This window comes from Mirounga leonina, unplaced genomic scaffold, assembly GCF_011800145.1.
Source record: "Mirounga leonina isolate KUSES-001 unplaced genomic scaffold, KU_Mleo_1.0 Mir_180, whole genome shotgun sequence".
Taxonomy (NCBI): Eukaryota; Metazoa; Chordata; class Mammalia; order Carnivora; family Phocidae; genus Mirounga; species Mirounga leonina.
This window is the reverse complement of record NW_023270469.1, coordinates 34,629,543-34,651,916: the sequence shown is the minus strand read 5'-3', so window position 1 is coordinate 34,651,916 and position 22,374 is coordinate 34,629,543. Positions and strand designations below refer to the sequence as shown.

The window sequence follows — 22,374 nt, the reverse complement described above, 5'->3', positions numbered from 1 at the left end:
CCTTACTGAAATACATTGTAAAATGTAGTCTCCTACTTTCTGTTGATATAGTCCAGTGACTCTAACTAGGTCTGTGAGGATCAGGCAGTGTCTGAAGGTCTCGATCATTGCAAAGCGTAAGGCAAGTGTTCACAGCCTGTGGTATCTGTACCTGCTGTGGCATTCAAAGCAACACACTCCCAGTGTGGTAAACAATAGGAAAATAGAAAACTTAGAGCTCTAACTTCTGTGGGGACTAAAAGGAAGAACCTACTCTGAACAGAGACACTTCATTTTGAGAACTGGAAGAAGAAGAAGGAGATGGAGAATCTGAATTTTCTCTTTTTCCTGGGTAATACTACTCCCTGGGTCTTAGTTCTTCTATTGGACACAGCTTCATAGAGATTGCACTTGGCTTTTTAACTTCTCCGCACTTTGAATCAAAAGAGAAATTTTAAACGTGAAGAATTGTTATGACATGAAAGGAATCTTTAGAGCGAAACATCTCCATAATTTCACTGCTATCATGCATTTAGTTTAACTTTTGCCTTGTCTTCTGATCTCGGTCCAATTAAGTCTTAGTTTTATTTTCCTGTTCATGTCTACTTTTCATATTAAGTATTTTTATAAATTTCATTGAATTGAGATATCATAATTTTATCTTTCTTCTTTTTAGACATTGAGGTTGTTTCCAGTTAATACTTTTCTATCATTTCCTTCTGTATTTCCTTACATAGCCCTCATCAATCGACTTCTTCAGTAGCTTCCTGACTAATCTCTTTCTGGTTTCTTTTCTCTCTGACTCATCCTGTTCATGGAGCCTTTCTAAGGAAGTTTTGGGCCTGCCTCTCCCCTGAGAAAAAGACTTTAATGGTGATAGGATAAAGTTAAACTTTCTTAGAATAACATTAAGGCCCTTCCCAACTCTATTTAATCCATTTATACCCATCATTTTAGTCACGTTGTCCGTCAGAGAGCTTCACATCTTGTTGTTTCATGTCCCTGTGATTTTGTCCCTCCTGTTCTTTCTGCTGGGAGTGTTCTTCCTTCTCTCAGTTTTCAGACTGATGCTTTCCCAACTCCTGTTGGCTCTTTTTTTTTTCATCATCAATATTTATTGAGCATTTACAGTGTATTAGGCACAATAGAACATACAGAAAACATTGTCCCTGCTCTTGAGGAGTTTACATTCTAAAAGAAAAAAAAATACACCTTTTATTTATTTTTTAAAATTTTTTGTTGTTATGTTAATCACCATACATTACATCATTAGTTTTGATGTAGTGTTCCATGATTCACTGTTTGTGCATAACACCCAGTGCTCCATGCAGAACGTGCCCTCCTCAACACCCACCACCAGGCTAACCCATCCTCCCACCCCCCTCCCCTCTAGAACCCTCAGTTTGTTTTTCAGAGTCCATCGTCTCTCATGGTTCGTCAATACATCTCTTTTAAAATGGTATTTTTGTTTGGTGTTTTTTGCAAGGTACTGAGGAAATAATCTGGGGGTGAGCTTTGGGTATCACTTAGCCCCATCATTATTTAAAGAGGGGAAGAGGAAGGATTTTAAAGGCAGACAATGACAGACCATTCAGGATAGGTAGGGCTTACAAGGAGATAAACACAATCTCATCAACTAAGGAGAGATTTGCTGCAGTAGATGGGATGAGGGAAATAGTGGGATGCAAGCAAAGGAAGCAAGGTATCCTTAGACATTGAGTGGAGCCAGAAAGATCATGTGGCCTTTTTCCCAAGTACACTGCCACCAAGTGGGAATGGTTGGTGACAAGACAGAAGGCTAAAAAAGGTAATCCTGTGCTCCTTTTCCTGTGCTTCCACAGTCCTTTATGCATCCCTTTTAATATGATGCTTATCCCATTGTATTGAAATTTACCTTATAGGTCTGTTTCCTCTACCAAACTTGAATTCATCCCTGCTTTAGCCATCCCCTACTGAGCAGTATGTTTTGTCTGTCAAGTAGTTTGTGCTCAGTAAGTGCTTGGAGAACAAGTTTTAACTGTTTTATTTTCTTAGGATGAATTCTTAGGAGAAAGAGTCTCTAAATTTTATTATCTACTTCTCCCACCTGAATAGCTTCATCATGACTGTGCTTTCATTCCCTTGACTCTAGGCAGGCAATGGATAGGTTCCTAAATTACAGTGCCTTCAGAGAGGCTTGATTAGTACTGGCATCAGAAATCTTTTTAGAGTGACTAAATGAGGCACATCATTTGTGAATTAGTCAGTATGGGCTAAGCTTTGCTGTTTTAAGTACTCCCAGAATCTCAGCATACATTTCTCATTCATGCTTTATACCTAAAACCAGAGAGTGTGCTGATCTACCTGTTAGAGTCACTTAGGGACAAGAAGATTAGAGATTCATCTCAAAACATGTATTCATTATTGCTGAGACTGGAAAAGGAAATGTGGCAAATCTCAATGGTTTTTAATGCTTCTGCCCAGAAGGAACTGTTGCTTCCTCTCATGTTTCATGGATCAAGGCAAGAATCATAGCCCCATTTTGCATTCAGAGGAGGTGAGAAAGAGCAGTTCTGCCATGTGCCCAGAAGAAGAGGAGAACTTTTGTCAACAACCCCAATGATTATCATAGTTACTGAAAGCTTGCTTTGAACTTAATGTGTCTTAACTCCAAGATATATCCTGGTTGTTTTTATAAAAATCATTCACAGTCAGTGCTCAGATTCTCGGTAATCCAAATGTTTTACTAAAAAACAGTATTTCAGCTACTCATTGGTTAGCATAGTAGCATCGACTCTATTAAATTTTCAGAATTTGGTAATTACACTGTGATTATGTAAGAGAATACCTTTGTTCTTAAGAACAAGGGTCGTGATATCTGCCACTTACTCTAAAACGTTCAGCAGCAACTGTGTGGGTGTGTGTGTGCACACATGCTTAGAGAGAAAAACCACATGTGGCAGAATGTTAATAATTGGTGAATTTAGGGGAAGGATAGGAGTTTATTGTACTATTGCAACTTTTCCATAAATTTTAATTTTTTCCAAAATAAAATCATAAATTTAAGAGCCTTTTAAACATTCATATTATCCACATTTGAGCCACTTTTGCCTTTCAATTCTGATTGATATTTTGAATGTATTTCTATTTTCTTCTGAGACGTGTAAAATGCCTGGACTATAGTAATCAGTGATCTTTCAGAAACGAAGACTCTGAGGCCCAAACATTAAACCTATATAGCAGTCTTTTTTGAATTCACAAATAGTGCCAGATTTCATTAAAAAGACTTCTTTATCCTTGCAGTTGGTTGAAATGTTAGATATGTCTGTCCCTGCAGTTGCTAAATTGAGACGCCTTTTAGATAGTCTTCCAAGAGAAGCTTTACCAGACATTCTGACTTCAATTATCCGAACAAGCAACAAAGAGAAGCTCCAGGTACAGTATTCCCTTCTTAAATACTGAGTTGTTTTGTCAGTTTTTATTCAAAATAATAAATTATGACCTTCAGTAAGAGATACTAGAGATGCATAAAAGTAGTTAAAATGCTCTTATGCTGAAATTGACTATTAGAAGTGATTGCTTTACATTTTTGTATGTTCAGGCAGCTCTTTTATTCACATTATCAGTACTAGTAGTTTGTCAATTTATGGAAAAAGTTAAAGTGGGGAATAATTTTAAAATAAGTATTTAACTTAAAAAATAAATATATTTTGTCTATTTTTTAAACATGTGGAGCTGTGGCCTTTTCTTTGTGTATGGCCTGCTTTATTAGAATTCTTCATGATGTTTCTTACATAAAGCATACCTATGATGCATTATCTATGATTTTCAGTTTCTATATCTGTAAAGTGAAATGAGTTGTAAAGACACTGAAAAATGCAGAATCTTAGATTTGCATGTTTTTTCCCAAACTGTAAGTTTTCTTGCATACTAATTTTTATAGTGTTTTTAAGCAGTCTGCTTTATTGAATCTTCCTAGAATATGTAAGTTAGTTTTCATTGAAACCTTCATTTTATCAGTTTATTTAATACTTTTATTACAGTTATGTCTTAGCAACTGTGTAGCAAATCTAACAAATTATAATAGCAAGTGCACCTAACAGAAAGGTGTATAAACACCTTACTCTAAACACAAGAATGCAGCTCAACTGGTAGGCGCAGAAGAGTGCAGGAGTACCAGAGGGTAAGCTGGCTGTGGGCATCAGCAGGGATGTTTGAGAGAATGGAGAGCATTAGTTACTCTGATCACTAGTGGTGGTTGGTTAAAAGTGCTCCTACTCTTTCATGAATGTAAAAATTTAATATTTTGAACCTAGAATTTGTTTAGTCCTAATATGTAGACACATTCTGTGTTTTAAGAGAATAATTCACAGAAAGAGTTGACATTAAATGTGTGTTTTGTTCTTGCTGTTGGAACAATACACATGGCTTCATTTTTAAATGAGAAGTCAAGATGCTTTTTTTCTTTTTTAGTATTCTAGTGATTTAATATAGTTAATCTGGTTGTATTGGCCATAACATAGTTGTGAATATTGATGTCTTTTTTACTTAACAATTTAAGTCATGACCCGACTGCCTTGTTTTGGGAGCATGTGTTTCTGAGAGAGTCTACTAACTGACTCATGTTCCCTTAGATTTTAGATGCAGTGAGTCTAGAGGAACGGTTCAAGATGACCATACCGCTACTCGTCAGACAAATTGAAGGCCTGAAATTGCTTCAGAAAACCAGAAAACACAAGCAAGATGATGATAAGCGGGTAGATATTTCTTTCAATCTACTTCTTTACGTTTCCAGTTGTTTGATGTGAGATTCAGTTTTTTTGAAGTAAAAAAAAAGTGGAGGAATGAAGAAAGGAACAAAACAAAAACTTCATTGTCTCTTACCACTCAAGTTACTGATAAAATTCTGAATTCAGTATGTTTTTCTAGTCCTTTTCCATTTCTGGGTCTTTCTTTTTTTAAAAACATGGTAATATTTTCTTACTTTTTGTTCTTGGTGATTTTTGGTTCATCATCAAAAGGGATAATATACTAAGCCATTTCTCTTTTGCCAGACACTGTGTGTTGTTTCCCATGTTTTCTATATTTTAAAAATTAACAACTGTGATGAGTGTCTTTGAAAATAATTTAAGGGGATGGTTGTATATCTCATGTTTCCTTTTTTTTTTTAAGTTTTTATTTAAATTCCATTTAGTTAATGTACAGTGTAATATTAGTTTCAGGTGTACAATATAGTGATTCAACACTTCCACACATCACCCAGTGCTCATCACAACAGGTGCACTCACTCCTTAATCCCCATCACCTATTTCATCCATCCCCCCCACCTGGTAACCATCAGTTTGTTCTCTGTAGTTAAGAGTCTGTTACTTGGTTTTCCTCTCTTTTTTTTTTCCCCCATTCCTCAGTTATTTTGTTTCCTAAATCCCATATATGAGTGAAATCACATGGTATTCGTCTTTCTCTGGCTGACTTATTTTGCTTAGCATTATTCTCTCTAGTTCCATCCATGTCATTGCCAGTGGCAAGATTTCATCCTTTTTTTATAGCTGAGTAATATTCCAGTGTGTGTGTGTGTGTGTGTGTGTGTGTATACACACACCACAACTTCTTTATCCATTGATCAATCAATGGACACTTGGGCTGTTTCCATAATTCGGCTGTTGTTAAGTAATGCTGCTGTAAACATCAGAGTGCACGTATTCCTTTGAATTAATATTCTTGTATTCTTTGGGCAAATACCCAGTAGTAGTGCAATTGCTAGATCATAGGGTAGTTCTATTTTTAACTTTTTGCACGACCGCCATACTGTTTTCCACAGTGGCTGCGCCAGTTTGCATTCCCACCAATAGTGCATGAAGGTTCCTTTTTCTCCACATCCTCACCAATACTTGTTGTTTCTTGAGTTTTTTATTCTAACAGGTGTGAAGTGATATCTCATTATAGTTTTGATTTGCATTTCCCTGATGATCAGTGAAGTTGAGCACCTTTCTGTGTTTCTGTTGGCCATCTGTTATGTCTTCTGTGGAAAAATGTTGACTCATGTCTTCTCATGTTTTAATTGGACTGTTTTTTGGGTGTTGAGTTTTCTAAGTTCTTTATGTATTTCAAATACTAACCATTTCTCAGATTTATCATTTGCAAACATTTTCTCCCATTCCATAGGTTGCCTTTTAGTTTTGTTAATTGTTTCCTTCATTGTGCAGAAGATTTTGATCTCGAAGGAATCCCAATAGTTTATTGTTGCTTTTGTTTACCTTGCCTCAGGAGCCATATCTAAGAAGAAGTTGCTACAGCCGATGTCAGAGAGGTTACTGCCAATGTTCTCTTCTAGGATTTTTATGGTTCAGGTCTCACATTTAGGTCTTTAATCCATTTTGAATTTATTTTTGTATGTGGTATAAGAAAGTAGTCCAGTTCCATTCTTTTGCATGTTACTGTTTGGTTTTCTCAATACCATTTGTTGAAGACACGGTCTTTTTCCTATTAGCTATTCTTTCCTGCTTTTTCGAAGATTAATTGACCATATTGTTGTGGGTTCATTTCTGGGTTTTCTGTTCTGTTCCATTGATCTATGTGTCTGTTTTTGTGCCAGTACCATACTGATTTGATCATTACAGCTTTGTAATATAACTTGAAGTCCCAAATTGTGATGCCTCCAGCTTTGCTTTGCTTTTTCAAGGTTGCTTTGGCTATTCCGGGTCATTTGTGGTTCCATACAAATTTAAGATTGTTCGTTCTAGCTCGGTGAGAAAAAATGCTGTTGGTATTTTGATAGGAATTGCATTAAATGTGTAGATTGCTTTGGGTGGTATAGGTATTTTAACAATATTTGTTCTTCCAATCCATGAGAATGGAATATCTTTCCATTTCTTCGTGTCATCTTCAGTTCCTTTTATCAGTGTTTTATAGTTTTCAGAGTACAGGTTTTTCACCTCTTTGGTTAAGTTTATTCCTATGTATCTTACAGTTTTTGGTATAGTTGTAAATGGAATTGACTCCTTAATTTCTCTTCCTAATGATTCCTTAATTTCTCTTTCTGCTGCTTCATTATTGGTGTGTAGAAATGCAACAGATTACATTGATTTTGTTTGTACTGTACATTGTTTCATTATTGGTGTGTAGAAATGCAACAGATTACTGTACATTGGTTTTGTTCTCTATGACTTTACTGAATTCATTTTTCAGTTCTAGCAGTTTTTTGGTGGTCTTTTGCGTTTTCTATATATGGTATCATGTCATCTGCAGATAATGAAAATTTTACTTCTTCCTTGCCAATTTGGATGCCTTTTATTTCTTTTTGTTGTCTGACTGCTGTGGCTAGGACTTACGTTGAGTAAAAGTGGTGAGAGTGAACATCCTGTCTTGTTCCTGACCCTAGAGGAAAAGCTCTGTTTTTCCCCATTGAGGATGATGTTAGCTGTGGGTTTTTCATATATGGACTTGATTATGTTGAGGTATGGTCCTTCTAAATGTACTGTGTTGAAGGTTTTTATCATGAGTGGATGTTGTACTTTGACAAATGCTTTTTCTGCAGCTGTTGAAATGTCCTCTGTTTTTTTTAATGTATTAAGAACATACTACAAAATTGGACTGTGTCACTGTGCTGTGCCATAATTTAGCTGACTTTTTTGTTTTTAACTATAAAAATTTTTATTTTCATTTAGTTCAACTGTGCTAGTCTTTTTCTATCTTCTAAGCTTAGAGTCCTCTATCTATCCTCCAGTGATTTGAGAAATATGCACTTTCAGTTTACCTTTAGCCGATTTTTAAAAAGTATTTAATTCTTTAACCCACATGTAATTTATTTTGCCCTAAAGGGAAGAGAGCAGTTGTATTTTGTCCCAAATAGCTTTTTATTTAATTCAACACTTGTGAATAATTTTTCACTTCCCCATTGATTTGCGATACCTTCATTATCATACATTACATTTATAGGGGGTCTGTCTGAAGTCTCCCTTGAGCTATCAGTTTTACTGTTGTTATGTGTGGGCAGAGTTAAGGTCAGGAAAATATATTTGATGTGGGCAAGAGTGTAAATGGCAGGTCTCTGAAGGCTATTGGAAAGTAAGTGAAAGGTTGAGAATAATGTTAGAGACTTAATGGTCATCAACATAGAAGTGTTCCTTCATCAAAGAGAATACATTGTAGAGAGAGAAGAGCAGGGTAAAGGATTCCTTACCAGTGGGACTAAGGAAGGAGCATCAAAGTAGGCTGGAGGAGAATGACGACAGAGATAGGAGTAGCCTGTCTGGTGTTTCTACTTCAGGACATCATGCTGTTTCAAACAAACAGCAGAAATCTGAATTACTGGGCGCCTGGGTGGCTCAGTTGGTTAAGCGACTGCCTTCGGCTCAGGTCATGATCCTGGAGTCCCTGGATCGAGTCCCACATCGGGCTCCCTGCTCGGCAGGGAGCCTGCTTCTCCCTCTGACCCTCCCCCCTCTCATGTGCTCTCTGTCTCTCTCATTCTCTCTGTCTCAAATAAATAAATAAAATCTTAAAAAAAAAAAAAAATCTGAATTACTTCTGATTTGAGATCAGATCATTAATTTAGTTATCCATTTTTTGCAGAAAGACAAAGCAGGGCACACTCCGTGTTGGGAGGCACAGAAACTGCAGCTTATTATCAGTAAATATTACCACTGCTTAAATAGAAAGGTGTTCAAAATCATTCCAGAAAGTGATCAAACAGGCAACAGCTATGAAAATGTAGGAATCAGAGGATAATATTTAGAGTTAAGCCTAGAACTTTGTCTGCCTATTGCTTAAGAGTTGAGAAGTCTCTTTAGTAGCTGGGAGAAAAAGATTGCATAAAAATATACTTAATGTCTCAATGATGAAATAAGTGATGTGCTTTTAAAACTCATCTAAAATTTTTTTTATTTTCAGTTTTTCATACTTCAGAATATTAATTTTATCTGCTAATGAGTTATGTAGAATAAAAGTATAGAATTTAATATTTCTGTTTTTATAAAATTGCTTTTTTATTTACTGCCTTATGTTTTTAACTTTTCATATTTGAATGTATTAAATAGATAATAATAATACTTTAAAAAATAAATTCCCATGCTTTTAAATGAAATACCAGTGTATCATTTTGCTCCAGTGATTGGCTGGTGTTGATTCATGATATTATTGAGTTGAGAATTTCAAAAGAACACTTTGGAAGTTTTAAAATCTGATAGAGAAGTTGTGGAGAAAGAGAACACAAATAAAGCCATTTGACTTGGCAAAGAGGATCGTTGTTAGATTTCAGAGAGCAATTTCAACATAATGGAGACAAAAGCCAAAGTATGAAGTACAGATTATTGAAGTACTCAAGGAGGAAAGGGAAGTGGTGGTCAAAGCCACTTGTTGGAAAAACAGAACATCAGAAGAAGGGAAGTAAACAGTGTGTAGTTAACGGAAAGGGACATAGGTAAGATCAGATATTTTGAAAGGAGGAAGACTTTTCTGTGTGTTGGAGACAAAAGAGAATAGCGTCAATGGTAGAAACATTAAAGATGTTAGAAATTTTGTAATGTAGGAGGGAAGGTGGAATTTATTCTGTTGGCCATTGCTAAGTAGTAATATAATCAAGAAAGTAGTGGTTGCAGTAGTAGCTCAAAGAAAGATATTCCTAGATGTTTTCGTTATCTTTAGTAGCCAGTTCTTGAATTTTTTTTCTCATATTGTAGTATAAGCATATAGTAAAAGAATGCCCACTTTATGTTGATCCACTTTTGAAATTCTGCTGCTTTTATATGCTTGTGCCTCTTAGTTATCATTTTGAACTTAGTTCCTAAAGGTGTAGACTCTAATTTTGAAAATGTTATTCAGCACCAATTATAACCTTGTGTGTAACTAAGTACCTCATTTCCAATTTATTTTGACACACAGTTTTACTCTTCTACTTTCTACTTTAGGTTATAGCAATACGTCCTATTAGGAGGATTACACACATCCCAGGAGCTTTAGAAGATGATGATGAGGATGAAGACAATGATGACATCGTCATGCTAGAGAGAAAAATACGAACATCCAGTATGCCAGAGCAGGCCCATAAGGTCTGTGTCAAAGAGATAAAAAGGTAAATTGATGCTAAAAAGAAGCTATTCACTCATTGGTATTTTCATTTTGCATATTGATGTTAAAAATTGTTGCTCATGGAAACTTGAGTTTACTTCTTTGGATCACAAGCTGAAAGCTGAGTTATTTGTTTTATGTTCTTTGACCTTTCTCCTTTTCTTATATTTCATATAGACATAGACCACTGTATTCATTTTATCTTTCCAGTGTCAATTTTTACCTTTCATTGCTTTCCAGATTCTCAGATTATAGCTGTGATCTGTGGAATCTTTAGATTATCCCTCTTCATTCCTCAACCAGAGTCTGATTTTTAAAACATTCTTAATACTCCTGAATTAATACCAGCGTCCCTAAGCTTTTTTTCAGGTGCTGTGTGTAAGTGATGCAGTTCTTCCACCTACAGTGTACTGTCAAATGTGACCACTATTGTTAACTGCCTTTCTATTGTCTTAACTAATGGGTTGTGCTTTGTTTAGACACAGTGTTTGTTCAGTTATCACTGTGTTTTTCACATGTCACTTATTTCTTCTTTAGAAAAAAGATTGTAAACTCTAGAGGGCAGGGACTGTCAGTTTCTCTTTGTATAAGGTAAAGTACACAGAAACCTTGATGACAGGATAGGGTATGTGGATTAATCTCAGGGTTAAATAGAACACCAGTATTTTCTTTCTGTACTTGACACAGTATAACTGTGTTGCATTTTCTTTTATTAGTAAATTATAATGAACCTAAGTGAATGCTCAGTAGTTACAGATTTGACTTTCTCAGGTTCACAGTTAAGGACATGAGTTGTAGTTCAGGGATATTTTATATTGACTGGCATTAATTAATAAATGTAGAACATCTGTTGTGGGCAGAACACTTTGTTAAACACTGCATTTATTATGGAAGTTGCATCTTTTAATTAAATATATGATACTAGCTTGCTTTTATGAGCTGATTTCATCTCTGATACAAAAAATATAATTATTGTGTTATGCATGGTTAGACACTTAAATCTTACTGTAATAGGTATATCAATGGATAAGTATGACTTGAGATCCCCTCTGTGAGATGCTGATACTGGTAAGATCATATTTCAAGGACAGAATCCGATACAGTGTTCCTTCCCCCACCCCTGCCCCCTCCAGTTTGCAGCTCTCTGTTTTAATTTTGTTCCATAAGTACATCACAAAACAAAATAACCGGATTTTTAAAAACATTTCCAGATTTTTTAATATGCATGATATATCTGACCCAGAAAGGCAGATGCTGGATTTTTGTGTTTTTAGGGAATTCTTCTATGTTATGGAACATTTTTGCTGTGTATTCTTTCCCCACAGACTCAAAAAAATGCCTCAGTCAATGCCAGAATATGCTCTGACTAGAAATTATTTAGAACTTATGGTGGAACTTCCTTGGAACAAAAGTACAACTGGTAAGCCAACAAAATAACACCTTTTTACAGTCTGATTGTTACTCAGAAAGCTCATGCAGATTCTATTGAAATACTCACCATTGATTATCTTACTGTTACTATAGTTCTTGACATAAATTACTTAGATGCTGAACTTGTATCATCTAAGTCTTGGGACCAAACAGGAAAAGAAGGTGCTACATGAAAGTGCCTTTCTCCTGATTTTGGAGAAAATAGGATTTTCTGTAATTGTTGATAGATGTGTTTCTTAATACCAATAGTCAATCAGATGATGAACATTTATATTTAAAGAAATAGTTGCATATAGCTGTATAACAGAACAGTTGTACCATTTGGAAGTTTGTTTTTCTCATGCAAAAACCTATTAAATGAGTTTAAATTCTATCTTTCGGTAGAACTTTTCTCTTTCCCGTGGATTTGCTCTTTTCTCTTGGGATGGGAAATACTCTGTTGACTCTCAGAATTTTTAGAACCATTTATTTGTACTTGTTTCTGTTATTGGACAGGCTAGTATCATAGGTTGGTATTACACACAAGGTTTACTGATCAGCAGTGGATTGATTGCCTGAACTGCTGGCATAGGAGTAGCTATATGGTGGACTTTTGAAAATTTAAAGATGCATTATCCTGGCTAATAAAATTCCTACATTTAAGAAAATGCTAGAGATTTTTAAAAATATTACCTCTAAAGCACACATTTATGCCCCACATAAGATATGCTGTACAAACCACATTTCCAGATGTTGAATTTTTAATATTAAAAAATACTTGCCTATTAACCTACAGAGGACCATCCCTTTCTGGTACTGAGAACTTAAAAAAAAATTGTTTTTGCCTCCTAGAGGGCCCAGAATGAAGCACATTCACGTTAAATTAACTATGCTGGGACAATGTTAAGGTTAAAATAGCTCCTCTTTTTTAAACAATGTTATACATCAAATTTATTTTTAAAAGAATACATAATCCAGATTAAATATAAATCTTGTCAAGCCATTATATGATTTAGCAGGTTCTAAATTCCATGGAAAATGACCATATAGTCCCTGATTGTAATAAAACTAAGAAAACAAACAACAACAACAAAACCCACAAACAAAATATAAATCTTAATATACTATTTGTATAATACAAATTATTATTATTTAATAAGATATTATTATTTATAAGAATGATAAGTTATTTTTAAAATACAATTAATTGCAAGAACCTTTCTGGGGGGAAAAACTAAAGGAGCACTGCAGTTGGACTTTGCCATTTTTAATCCATAAACATTTAATCTTACCTTAAAGACAGCATTAAATATGTGATCTCATATGCTACAAAGTTTTTCAGACAAGAATCTCAGGAGGAACAGCCTAATGCATTAACTTGAATCTAGTTTGATCATTTATTCCCCTCCCCCCTGCATTCTTTACTAAATTGAATGCATTAATCTTTTCTGCTTCTAATGTATATGCTACATTTTTTCTTTAACCTTTGCTGTCCTGAAGCAGCAATATTAAATTCTCTTTTTTTTTTTTTTTCCAAATTACAGTTTTACATGACATCAGGTATATATTAGAGGATAGTGTGGTTTTTAGAAATGCCATTTGCTATTTGCTGTCTGTTATCTTTTTGTTTTGTTTTGATTTTATTTAGATTTAATTAGCCAACATATAGTACATCATTAGTTTCACATGTGTTCAGTAATTCATCAATTGCATGTAATACCCAGTGCTCATCACATCATGTACCCTCCTTAATGCTCATCACCCAATTATGTCATTCCCCCAACCACCTCCCCTCTAGCAACCCTCAAGTTTGTTTCCTATAGTTAATAGTTATAGTTAACGGATGACTTCCCATTCAGTTTTTCCTCCCTTCCCTTATGATCCTCTGTGCTGTTTCTTATATTCCACGTGAGTGAAACCACATGGTAATTGTCTTTCCCTGATTGACTTCGCTCAGCATAATACCCTTCAGTTCCATCTACGTTGATGTAAATGGTAAGTATTCATCCTTTCTGATGGCTGAGTAGTATTCCAGTGTATATATATACCACATCTTCTTTATCCATTCTTCTGTTGATGGACATCTTGGCTCTTTCCACAATTTGGCTATTGTGGACGTTGCTGCTATAAGCATTGGGGTGCAGGTGCCTCTTTGGATCAATACATTTGTATCTTTGGGGTAAATACCTAGTAGTGCAATTGCTGGGTCATAAGGTAGCTCTATTTTTAACTTCTTGAGGAACCTCCATACTGTTTTCCAGAGTGGCTGTACTAGCTTGCATTCCCACCAACAGTGTAAGAGGGCTCGCCTTTCTCCACATCCTCGCCAACATTTGTTGTTTTCTATCTTGTTAATTTTAGCCATTCTGACTGGTGTGAGGTGGTATTTCAGTGTGGTTTTGATTTGTATTTCCCTGATGTTGAGTGATGTTGAGCACTTTTTTTTAAAATTATTTATTTATTTATTAGAGAGAGAGAGAGAGAGAGAGAAACAGCATGAGAAGGGATAGAGTCAGAGGTAGAAGCAGGCTCCCCGCTGAGCCAGGAGCCCGATGCGGGACTCGATCCTAGGACCCTGGGATCATGACCTGAGCCGAAGGCAGTCGCTTAACCAACTGAGCCACCCAGGCGCCCTTGAGCACTTTTTCATGTGTCTGTTAGCCATTTGTATGTCTTCTTTGGAGAAAAGTCTGTTCATGTCTTCGCTCATTTCTTGACTGGAGTATTTGTTTTTTGGATGTTGAGTTTGATAAGTTCTTTATAGAACTTGGATAATAGCCCTTTATCTGATAGATCACTTGCAAATATCTTCTCCCATTCTATAGGTTGCCTTTTAGTTTTGTCGACTGTTTCTTTTGCTGTGCAGAAGCTTTTTATCTTGATGAGTCCTAATAGTTCATTTTTGCTTTTGTTTCCCTTGCCTTTGGAGACTTGTGTAGCAAGAAATTGCTGTGGCTGAGGTGGAAGAGGTTGCTGCCTGTGTTCTCCTCTAGGATTTTGATGGATTCCTGTCTCACATTTAGGTCATTTGTCCATTTTGAGTTTATCTTTGTATATGGTGTAAGAAAATGGTCCAGTTTCATTCTTCTACATATGGCTGTCCAATTTTCCCAGCACCATTTATTGAAGAGACTGTCTTTTTTTATTGGATCTTTTCTGCTTTATTCAAGATTAGTTGGCCATAGAGTTGAGGGTCCATTTCTGGGCTCTCTATTCTGTTCCATTGATCTATGTGTCTGTTTTTGTGCCAGTACTATACTGTCTTGATGATGACAGCTTTGTAATAGAGCTTGAAGTCCAGCATTGTGATGCCACCAGCCTTGGTTTTCTTTTTCAACATTCCTCTGGCTATTTGGGGTCTTTTTCTGGTTCCATACAAATTTTAGGATTATTTGTTCCACTTCTGTGAAAAATGTCAGTAGTATTTTGATAGGGATTGCATTGAATGTGTAGATTGCTCTGGGTAGCATAGATATTTTAACAATATTTATTCTTCCAGTCCATGAGCATGGAATGTTTTTCCATTTCTTTGCATTTTCCTCAGATTCTTTCCTGAGTGTTCTATAGTTTTCTGAGAACAGATCCATTACCTCTTTGGTTAGGTTTATTCCTAGGTATCTTATGGTTTTTGGTGTAATTGTAAATGGGATCGATTCCTTAATTGCTCTTTCTTCTGTCTCATTAGTGTATTGAAATGCAAGTGATTTCTGTGCATTGATTTTATATCCTGCCACATTGCTGAATTCCTGTATGAGTTCTAGCAATTTTGGGGTGAAGTCTTTTGGGTTTTCCACATAAAGTATCATGTCTGAGAAGAGTGAGAGTTTGACTTCTTTGCTAATTTGAATGCCTTTTCTTTCTTCTTCTTGTTCGCTCAGGCTAAGACTTCTATTCTATGTTGAACAACAGTGGTAAGAGTAGGCATCCCTCGTGTTCCTTGGGGAACCTTAGGGGAAAAGCTCTCAGTTTTTCCCTGTTGAGAATGATATTTGCTGTGGGCTTTTCATGTATGGCTTTTGTGACACTGATGTATGTTCCCTCTATCCCTACACTGTGAAGAGTTTTAATCAAGAAAGGATGTTGTACTTTGTCAAATGCTTTTTCTGCATCTGTTGAGAGGATCATATGGTTCTTGTCCTTACTTTTATTAATGTGATGTATCACATGGATTGATTGGCTGGTGTTGAACCACACTTGCAGCCCAGGGATAAATCCCACTTGGTCGTGGTGAATAATCCTTTTAATGTACTGTTGGATCCTTTTGGCTAGTATCTTGGTGAGAATTTTGGCATCCGTGTTCATCAGGGATATTGGTCTGTAATTCTCCTTTTGGTGGGGTCTTTATCTGGTTTTGGGATCAAGGTAATGCTGGCCCCATAGAACGAGTTTGGAAGTTTTCCTTTCATTTCTATTATTTGAAACAGCTTCAGAAGAATAAGTATTAGTTCTTCTTTAAATGTTTGGTAGAATTCCCCTAGGAAGCCATCTGGTCCTGAACTCGTTTGTTCAGATGTTTTTGATGACTGCTTCAGTTTCCTTGCTGGTTATGGTCTGTTCAGGTTTTCTATTTCTTCCTGTTTCAGTTTCGCTAGTTTATGTTTCTAGGAATGCATCCATATCTTCCAGATTGCCTAATTTGTTGGCATGTAGTTGCTCATAATACGTTCTTAAAATTCCATTTCCTTGGTGTTGGTCATGATTGCTCTTCTTCCATTCATGATTTTATTAATTTAGGTCCTTTCTCTTTTCTTTTTGATAAGTCTCGCTAGGGGTTTATCGATCTTATTAATTCTTTCAAAGAACCAGCTTCTAGGTTTTTTTAATCTGTTCTACTGTTCTTCTGGTTTCTATATCATTGATTTCTGCTCTAATCTTTATAGTTTCTCTGTTCCTGCTTGGTTTAGGCTTTATTTGCTGTTCTTTCTCCAGCTCCTTCAGGTGTAAGGTTAGCTTGTGTATTTGAGACCTTTCTTGTTTATTGAGAGAGGCTTGTATTGCTACGTGCTTCCCTCTTAGAACCACCTTTGCTATATCCCAAAGGTTTTGAACAGCTGTGTTTTCATTTTCATTAGTTTCCATGAATTTTTAAAATTCTTCCTTAATTTCCTGGTTGACCCATTCATTCCTTAGTACGATGCTCTTTAACCTCCACGTGTTTGCATTCCTCCCAATTTCCTCTTGTGAATGAGTTCCAGTTTCAAAGCATTGTGGTCTAAAAATATGCAGGGAATAATCCCAATCTTTTGGTATCATTTGAGACCTGATTTGTGACCCAGTATGTGATCTCTTCTGGAGAAAGTTCCATGTGCACTCAGTGTGTATTCTGGGGCGCCCGGGTGGCTGAGTCATTAAGCGTCTGCCTTCGGCTCAGGTCATGATCCCAGGGTCCTGGAATCGAGTGCCGCATCGGGCTCCCTGCTCGGCGGGAAGCCTGATTCTCCCTCTCCCACTCCCCCTGCTTGTGTTCCTGCTCTCGCTATCTCTCTCTCTGTCAAATAAATAAATAAAATCTTAAAAAAAAAAATGTATTCTGTTGCTTTAGGATGGAATGCTCTGTATATATCTGTGAAATCCATCTGGTCCATTGTATCATTCAAAGCCCTTGTTTCCTTGTTGATCTGCTTAGATTATCTCTCCATTGCTGTGAGTGGGGTGTTGAGGTCCCCTACTATTATTGTATTATTATCTGTGTGTTTCTTTAATTTGGTTATTAATGGGTGATATAATTGGCTGCTCCCAAGTTAGGCACATAAATATTTATAATTGTTAGATCATCTTGTTGGGTAGACCCTTTAAATCTGATACAGTGTCCCTCTTCATCTCTTACTACAGTCTCTGATTTAAAATCTAATTTGTCTGATATGAGGATTGCTACTCCAGCTTTCTTTTGAGGTCCATTAGCATGATAAGTGGTTCTCTACACCCTCACTTTCAATCTGGAGGTGTCTTTGGGTCTAAAATGAGTCTCTTGCAGACAGCATATCGATGGGTCTTGCTTTTTTATCCAGTCTGATGCACTGTGTCTTTTTATTGAGCATTTAGCCCATTTACATTCAGAGTAACTATTGAAAGATAGGAATTTAGTGCCATTGTCTTGCCTGTAAAGTGCCTGTTTCTGTAGAATGTCTCTGTTCCTTTCTGGACTGTGTTACTCTTGGGCTCTCTCTCCACTTACAGGATCCCCCTTAATATTCCTTGCAGGACTGGCTTGGTGGTCACATATTCTTTCAGTTTCTGCTTGTTCTGGAAGCTCTTTATCTCTCCTTCCATTCTGAATGACAGCTTGCTGGATATAGTATTCTTGGCTGCATGTTCTTCTCATTCAGTACCCTGCATATATCATGCCAGCCCTTTCTGGCCTGCCAGGTCTCTGTGGACAGGTCTGCTGCCAGTCAAATGTTTCTACCCTTGGAGGTTAAGGAGTTCTTGTCTGGAGCTGCTTTCAGGATTTTCTCTTTATCTCTGAAATTTATAAGCTTCACTATTGTATGTTGGGGTGCTGATCTATTTTTATCGATTTTGAGGGCGGTTCTCTCTACCTCCTGGACTTGAATGCCTGTTTCTTTCTCTAGATTAGGGAAGTTCTCAGCCATGACTTGCTCAAATATACCTTCAGGCCCTCTCTGTCTCTTTCTTCTTCCCCTGGGACCCCAATAACTTTAATATTGTTTAGCTTTATGGTATCACTTATTTCTCAAAGCCTTCCCTCCTTGTCCATTAGCTGTTTTTCTCTCTTTTCCTCAGGTTCCTTTCTTCCATCATCTTGTCTTCTATGTCACTCTGTCTTCTCCTTCATTTATCCTAGCTATTAGAGCATCCATTTTAGACTGCATCTCAGTTAAAGCATTTTTAATTTCAGCCTGATTAGATTTTATTTCTGCATTAAGAGATTCTCTAGTGTCTTTTATGCTTTCTTCAAGCCCAGCTAGTAACTTTATAATTTTTATCCTGAATTCCATTTCAGGATAAAATTTTACTTATATCCATATTGATTAGATATGTGGCAGTATTATCTCTGTTTCTTTGTTTTGTTGTGAATTTGTCCTTCTAGTCATTTTGCCCAGAGAAGAATGGATGAACAAGAGAACAAAATAAAAAAATATCAACCATGACCCAAGCGAAATACACACTAGACAAATCCAAAGAGGTCAGAAACCAAAACAAAAGAAAAAGAAGAAAAAAAAAGGGGGAAAGGAGAGAATATAATTTCCGGGTGGACAAAACAGGGTGATCCACTTGGTCCTAGGTGTATTTTGGTCTGTTTGTTAGAAGACATCCCAAAGTTGTAAAGAAAGCAAAACATATATATACAAAAATGAAATTGAATTCAGTGAAAGGAAGCCAAAAATGAAGAATATATCTACAAAATATAAATGTAAAAATGAAAGTTTAAAAAAGACTTAAAAACAAAAAGTTGATTAAAATAAGAAACTAGTTGAAAAGGAAAAAAAGAAAAGAAAATTTTAAACCGAAAGATAAAAGAATCATGAGAAAGAAACCTCGAATTCTATATACTGTTTTCCCCTGGCGCTGGAGTTTTGCAGTTCTCTGTGCTCCGTAAACTTGGTATTCGTCTGATGTTCCAGCTGATCTTCTGGGGGAGGGGCCTGCTACGCTGATTCTCAGGTGTCTTTGCCTGGGTGAGCTGCACTGCCCTTTGCCAGGGGGCCAGGCTCAGCGCAAGCCACCTCGGGTTACTCTATGTGGCTTTTGTTCCCTGAAGGCTTTCTGCACCATTTTAGAGTATGAAAATAAAAATGGCAGTGCCCCAATTTCCAGCCCTGGAGCTAAAAGATCACAGCCCCCTCTCTTCAGTAAACCCTCAGGGAAAAGCCGTCTTCACGTTTGTGTGTGCCAGACTCTGCAGACTCCTGCGGTGCAGTGCACCAGTCCTCCTGGGGGAGGGAGGAGGGTTGCTGTGGGCCTGCCACTTGCAGGGCCCCTGCATGGTGATGGGTCACCAAATCGCTCCACGGTTTGTAGTTTATAGCAAACCAAGCTGAGAGCCCACTCCTGCGCTTACTGACCATAGTCGGTTTCCCCAATCCAGTTCTTGGAAACTCTGCTGGCTCAGCACCCCCTTTCTGTGATCCCAGGGATCCTGAGACCACACTGTCCCACCTAGGATTCTTCTCTGCTTTGCCACCTGAGAACCTTTCAGGCAGGGAAAAGTTCCAATTTTGCACTCTGGGGCTATATCACTTCCCAGTCACCTGCATATGGAGGCTCCCTCCCCCCGCCATGTATCTTCCAGTATATCCCCTCACATTTGTTTCTCTGCACTGCCTACCTTGCAAAAAGTGGTCGCTTTTCTATTTGTAGAATTCCAGCAATTCTTTTCTTACATCCCAGGTTGAATTCATGTGTGTTCAGAATGATTTGATAGGTACCTAGCTGAATTCAAGAGACCAGATGAAATGAGATCCCCTACTCTTCTGCCATGTTGTCTCCCTCCTCAAAATAGCTCCTTCTTAATTAGTTTTTTTTGGAAAGGATCACCTAACACATTTTTAAAATTTATTTATTTATTTGAGAGAGCACGCATACATTTGCAAGCAGGAGGAGAGGCAGAAGGAGAGGGAGAGAATCCCAAGCCGACTCCCTGCTGAGCACAGGGCCCAGTGTAGGACTCAGTCCCACAACCCTGAGGTCATGACCTGAACCGAAATCGAGTCAGACCCTTAACCAACTGAGCCATCCAGGTGCCCCAGGATCATCTTAACACATTTTTAATGTGCATGGCTGAGTACTAGGATGAAATTGGCCTAATCATCTTCCTTTTGTTTTGACAACCCTTAGATTTCATTCCTCTTACAGTTCTTAGGTTCTTGTTGTGGAAAGCAGGTACATTCTAAGTTATGCTAATTTTTCTTTCATGAATGCTCTGTAAATTTGCATTCATCCCATTTTCTAGATTTTGGTTTGTTTTTAAGTTTTTCTCTCTGTTTGAATGTTTGTATATAAAATTAAAAGGCTAATTCACATTTTGCTTTCTCTTAAATTCTGAGAATCTAAGTTTTCATTAGATTAAATTAGATTGCACTGGTGAAGTGCAGAAGCAGTTGTTTAGAAGCGATAATTTTTTTGCTTTATTTTTTAGCTTTATTGTGGTATAATTGATAAACAATAAACTGTACATATATAATATATACATTTTGATGAGTTTTAACATATGTATCTGTAATACCATTACCATAATTAAGATAGTGAACATATCCGTCACCACCTAAATTTTCTCATTCTTCTCTGTAATCTCTACCTCCCTCCTTTCCCTCCCTATCCCCAACCTCTGTAGATTAGTTCATATTTTCAAAAATGTTATAGAAATGGAATGATGTAGTATGTGCTCCCCTTTTTTCTGATTTTTTCTGCATAATTAGAGGTTGATCCATGTTGCTGCATAGATAAGTAATTTGTTTATCCATTTACTTGTTGATGGGTATTTGGTTTGTTTCCAGTTTTTTGGCTACTATACATAGAGCTGTTAATGTTACTATGCTGGTAAATTTATTTCTTAATTTATTTCATGTTTGCATGACAACATGGCCTTCTAGTTGAAGTTTTTTTACCAAACTGAAGCTGAATTTCTTGATTTAATTCTTTATTCAAAATCCTTTTTGGAAATTCCATTGTGAAATGAATGGAGGAGAGCATGTGTTCCCATTGACTCAGCCCCTTGTCACATCACCTGACCAAGTTGAGGTCATCTGTCAGTCCTGATCTTGCTGGGTGGGCTGTTGGGAAGTCCATTTTGGTTCCAGTAGTCTTCTGTTAACTCGTAACTCTCCAGTGCCTACTTTTTAAGTGAAGTGGTCCTGTTCTGTGAGATTTGGAGAGGGTTCTGCTCCATTAGTTTAGACCTGGGAAAGAAAGTTACATTTAAATTTTATATGTTATTTAACTGCTCTGCTTTTGTTTCACCTGCCAAGTATCCCTGATAGTATATGTTTGATAGTTATTTTGTTGTTGTTGATGGAGTTGTGACAATTTTCAAACCCTATTACTTTCTCTTGACAGTAGGACTAGTGTACAGGGCTAAAAGCATCTAGATAACTTGGTAATCCCAGGGGCCTTATTTTGAAATTTTGGTATTCTCTCAGTAACATTTTTCTGTGCTTCAGGATTTATTTTAACTAATGACTTAAGGGAAATGCAGGGTACATATAGAATATATAGTATAATGGCCTGAGAATATTAACATTGCAGATTTGATTATTTGCCATCAGTAGCCTACCTAGTAAATTGCTCTCAGCTTCCTATCTCCTCCACTTGTCCTATTTAAAAAGTGAACTTAATTACTAATCAGGGATTTTTACCAGGCTTCTACAGTGTAATTGTACAGAATTTGGAGGAAAGCATTTAATTGAACACAAGAGTGCTGACTCCTATTCTTTACTTAAGTAAACAAGAAATTATAAAAACAGGGCAAAGCTGTTATTATTTTCACAACTATGGAAGGAGACCACCCATACTTCAGAAACTCAGTGTCTGCTGGGTGTGTGTTAGCATTAGAGATGCACAGCACTCCTGTACCTGTCCCACATAAACATACTTCTCATTGTTTAGTGTTCCAGCAGAGAATGTAAAGGGAGGCATGTTGAACTTCTAAGCCATTCCTATACAGAATTAGATCTAAATAATTGCTGTGTTGTTACAAAACCATGAAAATGTTTTTCATGATTTTTGAAAGAGAAGCTTACCTAAGTAGAGATCACCAAAAGCAGAAAGGGAAGATTTAGAGAAATAAGTTTGCTAATTTTCCTATCTTGAATAAAAAGGACCAGTAGATACCATTTCAGTCTTCAGTTGTAAAGAAGATTTAGTATCAACAGAAATAGTACTACATACACAATTAAAAACTCAAGGAGTTAATACTCATTTCATTTTAAATGTTTTCATGTAATCACATGTATCATTCAAAATAGGAAGCATGCATTT

General features: G+C 36.6%; 1 protein-coding gene across 2 annotated transcripts in view; it reads left to right on the top strand.

The window, feature by feature from the left end:
• The window catches only part of LONP2 (lon peptidase 2, peroxisomal), a 109,623-nt gene that overhangs the window by 8,602 nt on the left and 78,647 nt on the right, over positions 1-22,374 (top strand). For both annotated transcript variants that reach the window (XM_035025266.1, XM_035025265.1), the window contains exons 3-6: positions 3,262-3,393; positions 4,593-4,715; positions 9,867-10,030; positions 11,352-11,446. In XM_035025266.1, coding sequence (XP_034881157.1) covers positions 3,262-3,393; positions 4,593-4,715; positions 9,867-10,030; positions 11,352-11,446 — 514 coding nt within the window. The remainder of the gene's footprint in view (positions 1-3,261; positions 3,394-4,592; positions 4,716-9,866; positions 10,031-11,351; positions 11,447-22,374) is intronic.